Source organism: Lottia gigantea (genome assembly GCF_000327385.1).
Source record: "Lottia gigantea unplaced genomic scaffold LOTGIsca_5, whole genome shotgun sequence".
Lineage (NCBI taxonomy): Eukaryota > Metazoa > Mollusca > Gastropoda > Lottiidae > Lottia > Lottia gigantea.
The window spans coordinates 2,930,638-2,947,787 of record NW_008709715.1 but is presented as its reverse complement, the minus strand read 5'-3'; the positions used below and the strand labels follow the sequence as shown (position 1 = coordinate 2,947,787).

Here is a 17,150-nt window from a genome sequence, read left to right as displayed (position 1 = left end):
GACTTTTTCTATATTTAATCCAATTTAATATGGCGTGATAATCGAGACAACAAAGCCTCGTGATAAAATTATTTTATTCTAAAGAAAACTAAGATGGCGTCTATAACCGAGAAAAAGAAATTAGCCGAATTAAGAGTAATAGATCTCCGTGCCGAATTAGATAAAAGAGGTTTAGATAAAACTGGTGTTAAGGCTGTGCTATATGAACGTTTACAAAAGGTATCAGCTCTTCTTATCATTCATACCCTATCCTACGCATAATCATGTTAGATCCGCCTTCTGTTCTTCTGAAAGAATCCGATTTTCACACAGTACATACAGTCTATACTACACTGTTTCAAATCAAGCCATTCTGTCATTCATCCTACGGGCCACACTGGAAATTGAAAAAAATAATGTCATTTTCATTTACGATGTGCAAAACTGCTGCACTTGAATCAATAGTGCCAAACATTACAGCTATTGTCTTCAAGTCAATCAACCATCTTAGATCTCATCTAGGCTAGGACTAGGATTTGTTGGTTTGATATGAAAAGATTGTGATAAGCCTAGTCACAGTACTGGGCTAGTTAGTAGTAGTGTGCCGTTAGTGATGTAGTCCGAAACATCTGCCTCTGATGGATATTTTGACAGTTGTCAGCTGGAGTAGAGTCAGAAGAAAAAGACCTAAAATGGGTTTTTAAAAGTTTAAATGGGTATTTTCCACACCTCGAAAAATGAGTTTTTTCTCTCATAATATTGAATTAGCATTAAGATGATTGTAAATTAGTCTTGGGCATCACCGTTACTTTTGTTTTGTTAGTATCATGTGACTCTGATCTGCGCAGTTTCCACAATAGAAAAGCTTTGATGGAACCAAAGACATGACATTAAATGATGTAGGGAGAAAATGATGGCATTATATCTGCGTTTTGCAGATCTGAGGTATCTAAATAGGTTTAAAACCTGCAGTCATGGGAATGTCCCCATTCAACAGGGCGTATTATTTCTGTCTCTCCACCAGCTGACATCTGTCCAAATAGCTATCAGAGGCTGGAATAGAGACAGATGCTTCGGTCTACTAGTGATAATGATCTAGAGTGGACCCTTTGCTATGGCTCTGTCTGACTATGCCAGGACTAGGTCAGTTACAAGCTTTTATTAATCTCTACTTCTTGCACTGGCTGTGCTGCAGTCAGTTCCAGTTAGCAAAATATTTTGTTGGGTTTTGCTATAAATTATTGGCATTGAAAGAGCCATACCTGGAATTTGTAAAAACGTTGCACAAACTTGCACTGCTCAGGGCAGGTATGGCAAAATAGGAAAAATTAGATTTCATGGAAGATGTTCCAACAACTTTAATTGAATACAATATTCTTTTGTTTGAAGGCCATTGAAGAGGCTGGTGAAGACCCTAATGAATTTTTGATAGAAGTTTCTGAAAGCACACCCAAGAAACCGACAACCAAAAAATCGCCAAGACGACCTGATTCTGGTAAGATTAAATAAAGAAAAAGTTAAGTTTGCATTTGACAAGGAGTAGTTGCATACTAATCTTTTACTAAGAAATTGCTTTGAGTTTTCAATTCATGATTGGACAAGTTACGCACTGGGCTTTATCAAAAGTTCCTTAATCTGATGGACTGATAATTTACTACAAAGTATTGCCTATTAACTACTACACAAATAATGGTATGTTAAAATGCTAATTCCAATTATTCAAATCTCAAAAAGGAAACAGACAAATTAAGCTTACCATGCCCAAGACTTGTAACAGAATAAGTTGTATAAATGAATATGAAATTAATTACTTAATATCTTGGAATATCCATTTCACTGTAGAATGGTAGATATTAACATTGAAATATCTAAGCTTATATCTATGAATTTGATATTTGTTTTTAGGTGACACCACATCTGAAAAAGCCAATGATGAGGTGAGTAAATAGATATTCTGATAAATAAAAAGTTATTACTGAACCAAATGGTATTAATTGAAGGTTGTGTTTGGGAATTTTAGTTGTAACAATGCGGTTAAGCAATGTTACGAAAGCACAGGCATGTAGGCATAACCTCTAGGGATAGAGCAATGTTAAACCCTGTACTAATATGCATATATATAAATATTAAAAGGCCATTATGGAAAATTGCAACCTTTGGCTGTGACACTATTGTGTAGAACAGAAATTTTATCAATCAATAGCCAATCTAGTTACTGTGACCTGAATTGTTTGATGATATTATTAGCATATTAATACAAAATTATGATTAAAGTTATTATAAATTAAAAAATGAATAAATTAGTATCTCTATGTAAAACCAGTTCATATATTAACAGAGTGATAATCGGTCGTATGTCATCAGTTTCATAGTAGATATGAATAAGGCTATATTTTAATAATTGCATCTGGAAAAGTACTGTCTTATTTGGTTAAAATGATTTATCCTACTTGTTATTAATCATTTTGAGAAGTAAATATGATCCTTAATTTTGTTGGCATTAAAATCCAAGCACAATTTTATGGCGTAGAATATTGAGGTGTTGATCATTGATCTTAGATTAGACTTGATGTGTGTAAGCTTAGTTGATGAATAGTCAATATTTGTTCAATAAATATAAAGTTTAGAAGTCTTAATATTGGTATTGATCATAAAATTTGACACCATATGTTTCTATTGTATTATCAGCTGTGTCATGGTTAATCTATTAACAGTGACCTTGTTTATTTACTAGGAGGATGATGATATAGAGGAAGAAATGGAGGTTGGTGATACAACTAATGAAAATTCTGAAGATGTATTGGCAGAAAAGGTAATTTTTGACACATTAAGATATATCAATAAGTTCGAGGGAAAATGTCTTGTGGTTTGGACAAGAAATTGAACCAAACATTCATGTGTGATAGACTGTGAACATTCACAATACCATATCAGGAGTTTTGATAAAATTACCTTCATTGCACTCTGTATATTGTTGCTCATTTTTTGTGTGATATAACAATTTTATAATATAAATCAAAAGTCCAATTAATGCAACATTTATATTATACCCAGACCTCAGACCCAAGTCCTTTGAGCTAGATTTAATTATAATATGCTTCTATTTTGATAGACTACAGAAAATGAAAGTGCAGAGACAAATGAAGATCCTGCTACAGAAGAGGTTAGTAAGAAATCTGTTATGTTCAATACAGTAAAACTATTACTGCCTTCTGACACTAGTTGCATGGCTTGTTTTGATATTAGCTTTAGATCTTAGTGTTGTATGATGTGCACTTTCAGCCCACTCCTACCCCAGGCAGTCAACCAGTTAAAGAAGAAGTTGAAACTGAGGCTCCAGTAAAGGTGGAAACTGAAAGTAAAAAGGAAATGGAAATAACAAATGAAAAAGAAATGGAAACAAAAGAAAAAGAGAATGGGGGAACAGTTGTTAAAATTGAAAGTGTCAAAACAGAATTAACGGTAATTGTCCTTAAAAAAAAAAAAGAGAAAGAGCAATATAGCAAACAAATTAAATAGTTTCAAAGTGTATATTGAAACTTGAAATTAAGTTTGCCACTTACCTGTACATTATGTCTATGTGGACTCTCAGAATAGAACGCTAAGGTAACAAACTGAGTGTAAGATATTCCAAAAGGCAATTACACAATATGTGATATATTTTGTAGATGTTATAGGATGCATGTCAATCATAGTATTTTTAGTTGCCCTTTTTTCTATGTTTTCTTTTTAACTATTGAACTATCATAATTTATTCTTGTAACATTCCTATTTCATTATAGAGTGAAAGAAACACAAATACTTTTAATGAGCTCTTTTCAATCACAATTATTATATTAGAATCAGTAATTCTCAGATGGTAGCCTTCTCATTTGAAATATTTGTCTGAAATAAACATCAGTTTGTTTAGAATGTAAGCTAAGATAACAAAAGTTGTACTGGATTGATTTTTGCAGAGAAAAAGATACTGTGATAAATAATCTATTATACCAATTGTTCTTAGATGTACTTGCTTATAACAAAGACAATATTGTCAATAAAAGCTTAGTCTTAGCAAAAATTTTAGAGAAAATTATTTTATTTCAGGTTAAAGATGAAAAGAAAGAAGAAATTAAGGTAAGTAACAGTAAAATGATAATATATAGTTTTAACATGACAAAGCATTGTCTGAATACACTTTGGTTAAAAATTCTTGTCTGTACTTTGAATTGAGCTAAGATATTCGCTTCTATTTTTTAAATGTATTATAAATCTGCCATGCACTGTACTTTGTCTATTTCTACCCTTAGACTATATCTTTCTTTTTCTCTATTTTAACTTGTTATTCTTGATCTAAAATTTATTTTAGGATAAAACAGCCATTGTAAAAGAGGAGAAAATGGAAACCAATTCTACTGGATCTGAAGGTGAATATTCTACAAATTATAAACAAGAAAATATAAGTTAAATTACTGGTTTATATTTATTTGGGTTGGAGTGGGTTTTATTTTGTTGGCTCATGCATTTTTACTGCGCATACAAGGGGTGATTATACCCAGCAGAATTAATAGTGGGGTTGATGAGAGCTAAAAGTTTAGTATCAGAAAGCACACTGGAAGAAGATGACAGAAGATGCAAAAAGACAAGACAATTACCAGAAAGTTGAGAAGTGAACTGTAAAGTGGTATACTGATGAACATCAAGATGATAGCCAGATAGCCATGTGATCAAACGAACTTAAAGATATTAACCAGATAGCCTGGTACCTGAAACCATATATCTTCCAACATGAAATCCTTATTATTCAAATAGCAGCAAATTTGTTTATTCTGTAAATGGATTCTTTTTGTATTGAAATTGTATTTAATTCTAAAAATGGTTCCAGATACATATCAAAGACTTGTACATGTGGATTGAAATTATTTTGAGGACAATCATCTTATTTGAAGAATTGATAATATGTGGCGGAAGAATACTCGCCAAATGAAATATTACATAGTGAATTTATTAGTAATTTTGAAAATTGATGCGAACATTTTGAGAAACTCCTGTAAATATGAAATGGATTTTGTGGTATGTGTTTCTGTGCCAGATGAAGATCGACAATGAACGGATTTATTTTTAGGTTGTATGAATTAATACTGTGTGCTGGTAAGTTTCTTAATGATATTCAAATTGATTATGCTATGATAAGATCCTAACCATCTTTTCCACTGAATTTCTTTAGCACCCAAAGTGGATGCTGAGCCTGTGAAAATGGAAACTGAGGAATCTTCTGTGAAGACTGAAGACGATAAAGCTGGTGAGGTCAAACAATCAGATGAAAAGGAAACCAAACTAGCTGCAGTAGAAGCTGTCAAAACCGAAGAAAGCACAGATGCAGCCTCAAAAGTTACCACTAATCCACCAAAAGCAGCCGTGACTAAGACAACCCCAGGTAAAACTGCAGCAAACAAGACACCTGTTGTAAAAGCTGCAGCTACAGCAAAGACTGATGCTTCCAACAAACCAGTACCTGGTACCAAGACTGGAAATGGAGTTGTTAAATCACCAGCAGCTGGAGCTAAGGTAGCCATTCTAGAAATGAATGATGACTCATTTGATTTGCGAGTTGATGACACTCAGATGAGTGAAATTGATGCTGATTTGCTGAACTCGCAGGGTGATGCTAAGGTGAGTGCTAAGACAGACGAGGTGAATGGTGAGACAGAAGGTGCAGAAACAACTTTGACTGAACAAAGTGGTGAGAAGACTGATGATACAGACAAATCTGATAAAAAGTCAACTGATGATAAAACTGACAAGAAGGATGAAAAGAAAGGTGAAGAAAAGAAGGATTCAACTAAGGATAGCAAAACAACTTCCAAGAGGTTGGTTTGGGTTTGTATGAGGTCTTTCGCATACACCAAAAAAAGCTAACGATTGCTGAAGAGAGTTAACCATACGGGACCATACAATGCTACACCCCTAACGGTATAATGGCACTCACTTCACATAACTATTCACAGATGAACAATACATTATGCTGAAATTGAAACGATTTGCCCCTGAAACTGATTCTTGAAATTCGTGTAAATTGGAGAGCAGAAGAAATATTTTGCGAATAGAAAACAAGTTTGGTTGATTTGCTTTTGGGAAACTTCAACGGTACATATTTATCGAAACGAGCCGTATATGAAAGAGAATGAGCGATATTCATCAATGTTTCTGTGATATAACCTTTCAACTTTTGCTTTTTATTTACAACTCTTTACTTCTTTTTGATATACACAGTAGTTTAATATAGTAAATTTATTAACACTTTCAATCTAAATCTATATATCCTTAATAATTCTCCTATTCTTTCTTATCTTACAGTTCTCAAAGTTCTAGAGATTCTAAATCAAAAGATAACAAAGGTAGGTGCTAGTTTGTGTATAATTAAAGTACGTGTTATAGATCAGTAAAGGCTAAGATGTCTTCCTAGATTGAATGTACAAATTCAATTTACACTGTTTGATGATCAAACCAACTCTACTATATAAACACAGCTTTATGGAACAACAATCATTGGTTTTATGTCGAAATCTTGCATAAAAATTTAACCAATGATTGTTGTTCCATACTGCTATGTCTATATATCATACTCAAAATTACTTAATGCCATTTAAACACTTAACTCAACTAAACAATTTAAACTAAAGAGTTGTCTACCATATGTTTACTGTAGCGATAAAGGGAATACTTTATTATTTACTGTGAATTCATTATTTATGGAGATTCTAATGGTCAATGCACAGAAAATTGACCTCCATTCCCATCATATATAGAGTATTTTTAAAATGAAAAAAATCAGGTAAAGGAGAAAGATGTATTGTATGATGCTTACAATGATGTTGGTTGTTATTCTAATTAATTTATCTAATTTAATTTATTAATGAATTACAGGTGGTTCTGGTCGTAATTTGTGGGTGAGTGGTTTATCACCAATATCTAGAGCTACAGCACTTAAACAATTGTTCAGCAAATATGGCAAGGTAAGATATTTACCATCAAAACAATACAATCAATCAATCAATCAAAAAATCATGTTTTTTTGGAATAAAGAGATTGAAAAAAAAAAAAGCGAGATGTAGTCTTGATATGTTGTGATGTGACAACAGTTCTTTTGCATAAGTTCTTGCTAAGTAATCCTTAGAGATGAGATGGGGCTATAGTCAGAATATTGATTAAGAAAATGGTCTAAGAAAGTATGATTTATTTGTTGTAGGTGGTTGGTGCTAAAGTTGTTACTAATGCAAGAAGGCCAGGATCTAGATGCTATGGCTTTGTTACCATGTCCACAGCTGAAGAGGCTTCTAAATGTATCACACATCTTCATCGCACTGAACTTCACAGTAGGATGATCTCTGTTGAAAGGGTAGGGTTGTTTTATAAAACTTGATTACAATGAAATGATATAGGTTTGAGGGAAATATCTGTTGAAAGATAATAAAGTGATCTGTCTCAGTTTAGTGAATTGATCTTCACTGGAATGATCTTCATGGAATGATCTTGGTCACAGTGGAGTAAATGTCTCTTAAATGAGATCAAGTAAAACATTCTAAAGTGAATTGATGTCAATTGAAAATAAGTAAAATGGTTCTATTTTAATTGGAGTTGAGAATTGATCTGATTTGAGATAAAGTAATGTTAGGTATTTACAATCTATTTATTTACTCTGTATTTATATAGGCAAAGAATGAACCAGGAACAGCCAACAGATCCTCAGCTTCTCACAAATCATCAGATGATAGAAGATCTTCTACTGGAAGAAAAGATGGTAATTCAACTCATTACTATGTAGCATAACTGCAGTAATCCTATCAACAATGAATTATAGTACCTGGAAATATACAGTTAAAGAGAATTACATTTTAACATTATTGACTTTTCTTCTTACAGAAAAAAAGGATGATAAGAAAGATGATAGAAGAAAAGATGAAAAGAAACCAGATGATAAAAAAGATGAGAAGAAACCAGTTGAGAAGAAAGATGAAAAGAAAATACCAACTAAACCTGAATCTAAGGATAAGAAGCCTGACGAAACCAAGAAAGATGAAAAACCCAGTAAGGATGAACCTAATTTTATGATGAGACTTAAACATATCCCCAATCTTAATCTTCCCAGTGCTACTTTCATGAAAACTGTAACACATTTTATTGAAAGAGCTTCTCAACAGTGCACCAATGTACATAACATAGACTTGTAAACTTTAGGAACAGGATTCCCCCTTTTCACAGTTTTGTCTGCATAGGAACTTTTTGTTATTTTAGAAGAGAAAAAAGATGAAAAGAAAGATGATAAAGATAGAAGAGATAGAAAATCAGATCATAGTGCAAGATCACGAGATAGATCTAAAGGTAGATCAAGTCCTAGAAGAGATATTCTGTCATTTGAACAGATTCGTGTAAGTATTTTATTGACTTGATTATTTATTTTTTAGTCTGATTAATACATCCCCCATTACTGAACTATCTATCCGAACGATAAATATATTATTGTACCTCAGGATTTCAATGATGCAAATAGAAAGGGCTGACATGGAAAATGTGTCAAGTGAGACAATTAATGGAGACCACATGTGCTGCAAACTTAGCATAAAAAAAGTCTCTTGACAGATGGAAAGTGAAAAAAATTAGACTGATACAGCTGTCCTTTCACATTCTCCTCATTGTACAATATATGGTGTTGTCTATGATCCTAGGCTCAATCATGAACAAAACTTAACAGTGGGACAAAATGCTCCATCTCATTTTGATGTCTATACTCTTCTAGGCTGAACGTGAGAGAGAAAGATTGATTCAGAAAGAAAGACAAATGAGAGAAGAGGAAAGAAGAAGACAGAGAGCTTTAGAAAGACAACAGAGTCGACAGAAAGAAGTTCATATACGTCAGAGAGAAGAGGCGATGAGATTAAAAAGAGAACAGGATAAAATAAAGTAAGATTATTTTACTCTAGTACTTCTGTTGTACTTTTGATTTGTATATATTTATATTTGCATACAAATGGTAGCAAGTTGGCAATAAAAACTAATCATAGTGAACTTTGGATGTATATATTGACATATCGGTGGTATTGATAAATTCTGTCTAAACTTAATAAAAAATACATCAAGAAATTGGGCAAATTTTCACATAATTATTCAAATGTTTTAATAGAACTTCAGTTTGACTAAAATTTGTGTTTCAGACTTGAAAGAGAGAGGATAGAAAGAGAAAAATTAGAAATAGAAAGATTAAAGTTGGAAAGAGAGAAATTTGAAAGAGAAAAGGAAGAAATGCTGCGACAAGAACGATTAAGGTACATTATTTCTTTTTTATCCTGTAATGATGATAATTAGATTGTTCTTGCCATGTTATTAGTGGTTAAGATAAGAGTAAAGTTATTCTGTTTAGAAGTTTATCAGCATGTCAAATATCCTGAGCGTTATCTCTGCAGATTATATGGAAATTATTTTTTGCTTTTTTCCTGTGGACAATTCTCCCCCACCCTTCTATTTTAGTTATAATTGCATTTATTTACAGATTAGAGATGGAAAGGAGGGCATTAAAGAGACCATATGATAGTCGTGGTGGTAGAGATGATGATTATAATTCTGGTAGTAAAAGAGCCACTTTAGATTCCAGATATGATTCTTATGATAGGTTAGTGTAGAATTTTGAAGGGTAAAAATATGGTTATAGTTTCAGGTTGGGGTTGTTTTAATGGATTTTTAACAATTTTAATTTGTCCCAAACTCCTTTCACATTTGAATCAATCTTATTATTTGTTTGCAATCCATTAATTTGTTGAGGAATGGAATTATGCAACGACCTTGCGGTATTTCTGAACAGCTGGGTGAACGGTGAAAAAATATTATATTTCAGACGAGATGGAGGTTCTAGTAGGTATCATGATCGTACAGCTAGTGCCGGAGCCAATGACAGAAAAGTAGATCGATATGATAGAAGAACATCTGATGCTACAAGTGATCGACGTGATAGAAGTGATACTAGACGTGCTAGTTCACGTGATACAAGAGATAATAGAGATAATCGACGTGATGATAGATATTCAGCGTGAGTTACTGATGATAATAAACTCTACAATTCTGTGGTATATTGGTATTGCAGTAAAATACTGTACAACTAGTACATTCACCAATTGGTAAAGATGGAAGCCAATGATCATTCCCATACAAAAACTGCTCTTATATTCTTTATTTAATATATATTCCAACTCCACCCCCCTCCCTTTATGTTATAGTTTTTATTTTTAATTTAAAAGGCTCTTGGACTCTTTATATTGAGATATATATAGATATAAAGGTAATGTTTATACCATATTGTATGATATGGAGTCCAGGTAGCATATTGATGTAGAAAATGTATTGTTTCAGTAAAGCCATTTTGAAGAAAGTTATTATTCAAATGAATGAATTGTTTCTTTTCATGATCAATTTGTTTATTATGACAGAAATAGCAGTCACCGTTATGGTAATGATAGTAAGAGTGATAGAAATGTTGGTAGAAATGATAGAACTGATTCTAGATCCAGTAATAGAGATAGAGATCGTACTACTAGTAGTGGTGGTGGACACAGTAGTCATGGGGCTAGTCGTGGTAATGATAGAAACAATGACAGGACAGCTAGTCATACTAGTAGTCATACTACTAGTAGATCTGATTGGAAATCAGACCGACCTTCAGCTTCACGTCAAACAGCATCACATAGTTCTCATACTTCACACGGTGCACATGGTGGAACACATGGACGAGGTAATGCCCAGTTCAATATCAACATTATCTGAAAAACTTCATCCAGTGATTAAACAGATTCTTTGTATCTTGTATAAAGAAAAAAGGGATCAAGGGAAAACTGACATCTATCTATTGAAGTAGAAGCAGCAAGCTGCAAGCCAAAATAAAATTAATGAGGGTTATGAAATGTATTAAACTGTTAAGCGCTTTCAACCCAGTGCTATAGGAGACAGCCCAATTTTTTTGATATGTTGTTATTGCAGATACTAATGATACAAGAGTTGCAGTAACTAATAGTCGAGATAGTTGGCAATCTAATTCAGCTAGACCAACTACCGGAAGTTATGCAGGTACATATCAATAGTATATTTAATATTTTTGTTGTTTAAAGCCTGCTGCAGACAAGAAGAACTAGCAGAGAAATTTTTGCCTCGAGTGGCTGTGAGGAAAATATCTATCTTGTTTGATATTTTCTGCCTCAAGAGGCTAGAAATTCACCTTGTGCTGGGATGGCGTCTAAGCTGCCAGATGAGCTAGAAAAAGTAACCAATAGAAATGCGTTGACGGAGCATGTGGTATCATTATGGTTACGGTGAAAGATCATTTTGATAAGTTGCGTGAGACAGATGCAGTCCAAATGTTATTTGGTTGTTTTTCGTTGACTTATGGAATTGGTCAAAGATTTTCTAGTGAGATAATAGCTCAGATGAGTGCTCTCGTCTGCAGTGAAAGAAGTATTGAGAATGTTGCTCAGCTGTGGGTCTCTTGAGGCAGGTGGCTTAGCTAGTTCCCCTCGCCTGCGGCAGGCTTTGTACGGAAACTAGCTTTCCTTTCCATAGCTAATAGAACAACATTCCAATCAAGTTGCTCACTGGCAAATTTGTTCCAAAAATTACAGTTACAACCTTTGTTTATTTTGTGTAATATGAAACAATTATTCGTCTTTATTAGATGTATCAAGTCAGAGACCAGCATGGGGAAGTGGAATGGATCGTAAGGTAGCACATCCTATAGAGCCAACACCACTTGGTCGTAATGATAGATGGATGGGAGCTGAGCCTCATCAACATCGTACAGGATATAACAATATGGGAGTAAGTGTAATGGGTACCATGGGAAATAATGTGTATTTGAGTAATGCTGCCGGCAGTAACATGAATATGATGGGTCAGAATTTGAGTCGGCCACAAGATAGCAGATTTGGAATTGCCGCAGCTACTATGCGCAGATTTTAACATTGATTTGGACTTTCTTTTTGTTTAGTTCATATTGGTCTTATTTGTTATGTCATCTCATTATTTTTCTAGAGAAATTATGATTAACTAGATAATTATGATTACAATCAAATCGTGGAAGATAATCATAAAGAAGGTTGAATGTTTTTATTAATGTGGAGATCTTGTAAGTCTCCTAACTGTATATGTTTTGTATGTCAAGTGCTCATGATATTTTAATAAATGAAAACTCAATAATAAATTTGAATTGATTATTTATTATTCATCGTAACACAAGTTATGATTTTGTCTGAGTAAGTTGATGCCATCTTATTCTATATTTACACAGCAGCAGGACTTGGGCCAGTTTCTTGAAAGAATAACTATTAAGATGAAATCCAGATTATAGATACTAAGAAATATAACTTTATAGTTGGACTGAACAATTTATTTTTTTTACAATATTAGTTATTGAACGTTGAAATCGTCTTAAGGTTTCTGTATTTTCTAAACTCCTCAAATAGAAATTCTTTTAGACCTTTGAATAGTAAAAACAGTTACCTTGTATTATGATGGAGATGGACACACCATATTTTCATGTCTCCACTTATTTTTCCATCTGGTTCATGATAATTATATTTGTAAAAAAACATATTTGTTTGGTCAGATGAAAGCTACATAACTACAGACTCTTAAAGAAATTATTTTTATGCACCCAATTGAGAATGCTAAATGGACTTCTCTTCAGATAGCCCAAATTGGTGTTAAGTTTTATACTCCTATAGAAGCCTAGGTCATAAGAAGAGAACATACTTTATTTCATTAATTATCAATTAAAGTAAAAAAGATTAAATTGGTACTCTAAATGTTCTGCACCGTCTGCTTATTGATGTTTTACTGAATATGGAGAGAAGAAACTGGAGGAGGGAAGTCAAACCGTTTAAAAATCAAAGGGAAAATCCAACGTGATGAAATAATATCCACAAAATGCACCAGCAGCCTTATCCTTATTCAGATGAATACTATACTTTGAGTAGTGAACATAACGTGCATCATTCTATAAGAATCAATTACTCTCACCCAAAAATGAAAATGCTCTTGTGTATATTGAAATATTTCAATATGAGTACCCCGATAAATTTGACAACCATGAGGAATATTATAAAAAACCGATACAGTTGAGATTATTTTACTAATTGATAATAGCATAAATACTAGAAATAACACATTATTTACATTATAAAATCAACAAATATCTAAAGCAGGTATTGTACATAATAAATTCAATCTCTTCAATAGATTAATAAAAGCATTATCACAGAATTAGCATAATTAATGAATGTTTAAATTTTAAAATAGAAATGTACAAATTCATTATCACAGAATAAGCCAAATAATTGAATGTTTAAGCTTGAAAATAGAAATGTACAATTTCAGCCACACTGAAAATCGGAATTTGTAAAGAATGGTAGAGGAAGTGACTCATCAATGATAGTTTATGAAGTTTGTAATTCGGTTATAAAAAGTAGTTCACTGATATCCTTGTAATCTAAGAGTAGTAGGGTATCGTGTACGATGGGTCATACACTTCTCTCTATCAATAAACAAACTATTTTTCTTGTTGGATATTTCCTTCTCCAATCCCATACGATTATCTTGTAAATCTTTCAAAGTATTTTCAGCAGCATTTAATTTGGAATGTAGGGCATCAATAGATTGTGCTATTTCATTAACCTCGCCAACCAATCTAAAATTAAAAAAAATTTAAAACATTAGCCTAAAAATCAGAAATATCAGGGCAGCATTTCTCAAAAATATTTATGGATTCTAAATGGTATATTGTCAACATGTATATTTATTGCATGGTTTTTAAAGACAGTTTCAAACAGGATGATGAGTTTGTATGAAAATGTCGCTCTTCACATTACCAACTTCTAGTAAACAATTTCAGCAAAAAAGGAAATGACATGTTGTTGCAAAACGTGTTTGATGGCATGAATAACATGAAAGGGATAAATATTGTAGACTTACTCGTATTGCACAGGATCTCTACATAATTCTACATTAGGACGGAATGAACGGTTATGGAGTCGTGTTTGTGCAACTTTCATTGGATCTTCTTTATCACGGATAGATTTCTTCAGCATTTCAATATTCTTCTCTTGGCTAGCAATTTCATCACATACCTAGTTAAAATAGTAAATATGTTAGAAATACTTTGTCTTAATTGTCAAGATTGATAGAAACACTTATATCACAGAAAAATGGCTTACAAAGGTTAGGAAATCCAAAGGAAATTCTAAATTAACCATGGGGTCAGTGGTGTATCTTGTTGATTTTTGTAATGGTTGCAAAAGTAATTATAAGCATACACAATAATGAAATAGAAGAGAGTTTACCTTGCCAAGATTTTCTTCTAACTTTACTTTAGCATCTTCTACCTCTACAACACGTTTCTGTAGAGCTGAATCTACAGTATCACACTGTTCTCTCATATCTCTACTAGTATCTTCTAAGATATTATCTATCATAGTACGTAACTGTATGGAAGCCATTCTTTCATGTTCACCTCGTACAATATTATCATGGGAAAACTGGGCCCAAGACTCGGGAGTTGATTGACTGGAATATTGAAAAAAAAAAAATCGTTACATTTGGGTTTTGTGATTACCTTGGAGCAAAAACATTTCTTTGTAAAAATTTTAGTATTTCAAATCAAAAGGTATAGGGTATAAATTGTTTATATGTACAGATATAATGGTTTAAAAGGAAATAGTTCTCAAGGATTGATGAGTCATGTGATTTATTGTGATGCGTGCTTCAATACACAATTTGACTACAATCACAGCAATGGACTTAAAAGAATCATTTAGAAATGATTTTGTTTCACTTACATTTCCTCAAACTTGGCTGCACCAGGATAAAACTGTTTATTGGTGTGATGATTTCTTAATGCGGCAGCTCTGGTATCTATCTCTAAGGCTTCTTTCTTATCACTCCAATCCATTTCCAAATTCTGTTTAGCATCTCTATTTAACCTGTAAACATACAAAAATATTCTACACCAATGTTCAGTTTATCAAGTGAAAACAAATATTAGCAGGGAATAATTCCTCATTTTAGAGCCTTGCTTCAAAATCCATAAGGTCATATAAAACATTTGTAATTGTAATGTAAGATGCAAAGCTTTTTGGGTGCTTTAGAGAATTTTTTAACTTTTTAACACAAATACTTACGCTATCTGTTTTTCTGCTTGGGAAATTGTTCTTCTGATAAGATCTTGTACATTATTGATTATTTCTACTTCCTACAAGAATAAGTCAGATTAATTGTTTATAATTATAATCAATCTCAGTAATTATTCATAATGTAACAGATTTAAAGATTAATTATTGATTAAATTAAGGAGGACTTCAATTACTCATTTCTGTAAACCAATCCATAAGTTGGTCCACATATTATATTAGCTATATATTCACCCATTTCTAATCATGACAATTCCAAAACAAACTATTGTCAATTTCATCATAATTATTATAATAACAAATTGTCTCTTTATCATTTGATTGCGGTTTGAATCCAAAACAATAGTGGATTGTATCTTTTGACTTACCTTCAACAAAGCCAATTCTACATCATCTTGAACCATGTCAACACCTTGTCTTCTCTGTCTACAGTTCAAATTATCAGTGGCTATGTGGAGAGGAATTTCTGTCGCTCTCAGAGCATTTTCTAAACGTTTCTTTTGTGCCAATTGTAGATCTGTTTCTGCGATGATGTCACTTATTTCTTTCTCAATTTCCATCTTCCAGAAGTTGATGTCATGAACTCTTTCATTCAGTTTTTTTGTAACAGCAGCCTGTCTTTTGTTAGTTGTGGCTTCTGCTTCTTTCGATGTTTGTATTGAAACATGTCTAACCTTTTCTGAACCATCCCTATCCACAAATGATTGATAATATTTGCTGTAATTAGTTTCATGCCATTCTGCAGGGTTGTATTTTGACGAACGGTATCCTACAGTTGAAATACCCATATCATTTCCAGTGTTTCCGATGTTGACATTTTCTAGATCGACTGTTCCAGTTGAAGTAAATGTTTCGGTCGGTTTCTGTGGGGGTATTTCCCGACTCATCAGTGTTGCAGCTGCCATATTGTGATGATTTGTACTGTACAGTGTACTTCTTTCTGATACACAGGTTAAATGGCTTTTTATGTCAACCAATATGCACCTGGCTAAAATAAAGCGTCTATAAACGCAGCCAAGGCAACAAGAGGGGATTTGTTGAAATTGTTGTCAAGGAAGCAGCAAGGGAGACCACCGGTTTTAAATCCGGTCTAACTCGATTATCAAGACAGTCATTCGGTATGATCGTGCAGTGAACACTTTACCAGATGGCTACTAATACTTTATAGACCACTTCGTCTGTGTCAAATATCGGCTTCTTTCATTTTCGGCAAGGACCTGAAATAATACAACAACTTTCATTGTCCATTAACATGTTTCAAACCATACGAATTAATTTTGCCGTTAAAATTTAAAGTGTGACATCCATGAGGCACTATGGTAATTGTTATTATCAGGTTGCAAATATATTCAAAGACTATTTGTTATTCCAAATAACTAGTTGAACAAATCTCTGAAAATTTGACCAATGGATGTATTGACGAAAGTGCCATTAAAGGGACAGTTGATTTGAGTCTTGAATTTAGTAGTATAAATGTACGAAAATTCCTTAATTTCTTCAAAAATAACTCAGACTTGGAATTTCTTTTCCTATTTCTATAGATGTCTTTTGTATATATGGCAGTGTCTCAAGAAGATACGACTCGTCTTTTTAAGTTTTCAAAAGCAGATAATTCTGGGTACACATGGATTTAAAGGCTCAAATTTCGACGGTGGGGTGTAAACACTATTACTGATTGGCTTAGCTAAATCATATCTGTTTCTCAGACTTACTGTTCAAGAAAATGGCACATTTGTCCCGTTAAGACAGTATACACAGCATTTATCATATATCACTTTCCTAGGAAACTTCCTTCTAAGATAAAAGTTAAAACTCTTCCTATCTTGCATTTAGCATTCCATTGTGAAGAAAAGCAACTGAAGTTGGAAGAGTTTCAGAATATTTTAGTTCTCTGAATTTTGTGTCTTTAGAAAAGGATAAAAGACTCATTTCAAATGGAGTCAGCCTGAAAGTTTATCGTAACTGCTCTTT

General features: G+C 32.9%; 3 protein-coding genes across 3 annotated transcripts; 2 read left to right on the top strand and 1 right to left on the bottom strand.

Annotated features, from left to right (window-relative positions):
* Positions 1–88: 88 nt before the first annotated feature.
* On the top strand, positions 89–5,444 carry LOTGIDRAFT_229055 (hypothetical protein; the record flags this gene model as incomplete). The annotated part of the gene is made up of 9 exons (XM_009061933.1): positions 89–219; positions 1,369–1,474; positions 1,885–1,916; positions 2,714–2,791; positions 3,092–3,142; positions 3,262–3,441; positions 4,066–4,095; positions 4,328–4,385; positions 5,186–5,444. Coding segments are annotated over exons 1-9 (918 nt in total), but the record flags the coding sequence as incomplete, so codon positions are not given.
* Positions 5,215–12,193, top strand: LOTGIDRAFT_229054 (hypothetical protein; the record flags this gene model as incomplete). The annotated part of the gene is made up of 14 exons (XM_009061932.1): positions 5,215–5,828; positions 6,316–6,356; positions 6,886–6,974; positions 7,208–7,357; positions 7,672–7,759; positions 7,882–8,046; positions 8,254–8,387; positions 8,756–8,919; positions 9,171–9,281; positions 9,506–9,625; positions 9,848–10,039; positions 10,437–10,738; positions 10,984–11,070; positions 11,672–12,193. The coding sequence occupies 14 exons, from the start codon at positions 5,215–5,217 to the stop codon at positions 11,953–11,955; spliced, it is 2,541 nt and encodes an 846-aa protein (XP_009060180.1). The 3' UTR covers positions 11,956–12,193.
* A 1,271-nt stretch (positions 12,194–13,464) lies between these two features.
* LOTGIDRAFT_106819 (hypothetical protein) lies at positions 13,465–15,967 on the bottom strand (the record flags this gene model as incomplete). The annotated part of the gene is made up of 6 exons (XM_009061931.1): positions 13,465–13,681; positions 13,966–14,120; positions 14,334–14,556; positions 14,829–14,972; positions 15,171–15,241; positions 15,548–15,967. 6 exons carry the CDS (start codon positions 15,965–15,967, stop codon positions 13,465–13,467), a joined length of 1,230 nt encoding a protein of 409 aa, XP_009060179.1.
* Positions 15,968–17,150: the final 1,183 nt, after the last annotated feature.